This window comes from Fulmarus glacialis, unplaced genomic scaffold (genome assembly GCF_000690835.1).
Source record: "Fulmarus glacialis isolate BGI_N327 unplaced genomic scaffold, ASM69083v1 scaffold37057, whole genome shotgun sequence".
Classification (NCBI taxonomy): Eukaryota; Metazoa; Chordata; class Aves; order Procellariiformes; family Procellariidae; genus Fulmarus; species Fulmarus glacialis.
In genome coordinates, this window is record NW_009221952.1 from 3,302 (window position 1) to 4,926 (window position 1,625).

At 52.5% G+C, this 1,625-nt stretch overlaps 1 protein-coding gene across 1 annotated transcript in view; it reads left to right on the forward strand.

Moving 5' to 3' along the window:
• Positions 1–920, forward strand: part of SSTR3 (somatostatin receptor 3) — a 1,222-nt gene extending 302 nt beyond the window's left edge. The window contains 1 exon segment of the mRNA XM_009581302.1: positions 1–920. This exon segment is cut by the window's left edge and continues 34 nt beyond it. Coding sequence (XP_009579597.1) covers positions 1–920 — 920 coding nt within the window.
• The last annotated feature ends 705 nt before the right edge of the window (positions 921–1,625 follow it).

Genomic DNA, 1,625 nt, shown 5'->3' on the forward strand with positions numbered 1-1,625 from the left:
TGCCGTTCCTGGCTGCACAAAATGCCCTGTCCTACTGGCCATTTGGGTCTTTCATGTGCCGCCTGGTGATGGCCGTGGATGCCATCAACCAGTTCACCAGCATCTTCTGCCTGACAGTGATGAGTGTTGATCGCTACCTGGCCGTGGTCCACCCAGGGAAGTCCTCCAAATGGCGGACAGCACGGGTGGCCAAGGCTGTGAGTGCCACTGTGTGGGTGCTGTCTTCGGTAGTGGTGCTACCCGTGGTCGTCTTCTCAGATGTCCCTTTAGGGATGAGCACATGCCACATCCAGTGGCCAGAGCCTGCCTCGGTGTGGAGAGCTGGCTTCATTGTCTACACTGCCACCCTGGGCTTCTTTGGGCCACTGCTGGTGATTTGTCTCTGCTATCTTCTTATTGTTGTGAAGGTTCGTTCCTCTGGCAGACGGGTGAGGGCTCTGTCCTCCAAGCACAAGCTTTCAGAGCGCAGAGTGACCCGCATGGTGGTGGCTGTTGTGGCTGTCTTTGTCCTTTGCTGGCTCCCCTTCTATGTCCTCAACATAATCAATGTCGTCTGCCCACTGCCAGAGGAGCCGTCTCTCTTTGGTGTCTACTTCCTCGTGGTGGTGCTGCCATATGCCAACAGCTGTGCCAACCCTATCATCTATGGCTTCCTCTCCTACCGTTTCAAGCAGGGCTTCCGGAGGGCCATCCTCAGGCCGTCCCGCCGAGTCCAGAGCCAGGAGGTGCCAGCATGCCCCCCAGAGAAGACTGATGATGAAGGGGAAGAGGGCGAGATCAGCAAGATCACCCAGAATGGTAATGACAGGCAGGAGCACCCTCTAAGCAGTGGGGAAGGAGAAAGCAATGAGCAAAAACCACTCCCTGAGGAGCCTGTGGGATGCGAAAAGAGCAACAAGTTGCATGTCAGTTATTTATGATGTAAGGGATGGTGCAGGGGAAAGAGATTTTGGGACATGGGATCCCCTTCACCCTCTGTGCTTTTTCACCTCAAAGGCAATGGGAGACGTTGATATTAAAGTCCAAGACTGCTTAAAGATGAAGAGGGCTCCATGAACTTGTGGAAAAAGCAAGGCATTGTTCTTGGCTTTGGAAGGGACATCTGAAGTTTGTGTGGTACCAGGTAAAGGAAGGACTGCATTCAGGGAGAGCTGAAGAGGTGATGGGCACTGACACTACGAAGAGAGCAAGGTCAGCCCTAGATTGCATTATATGTCCTTAGATCACCCAGCTGTGAAGGGCATCAGCTGCCATCCGACTGTGGCACTTCAAGGAAGTCCTCAAATGGCATATACAACAAAGAGGCATCCCAGTGCCTTGATTATCCTCCTTATAAACATGAGAAGTGGTTTCCCTAGAAGAAAAACAGGAAGGAAAAATGTCTGCAGTGAAGACATACTGGCCAGTTGAATGAATGGCTGACCCTTCTCTAGCTCTCCAATAAGTCTTGGGGACAACTTTCCTACCCATGCTGGTCATGGCTGGAGACCACTCTGACTGCTCAAAACCTCCTCTTTCTTTCCAGGGCTCTCATGGACTCTGGGCAGGCTGATGAGACTTACCTGGGAGAGCAAATGGACATTTCTTTCCTGCACCTCGCATTCTTCAGGGTTCTCCTGGTGCCT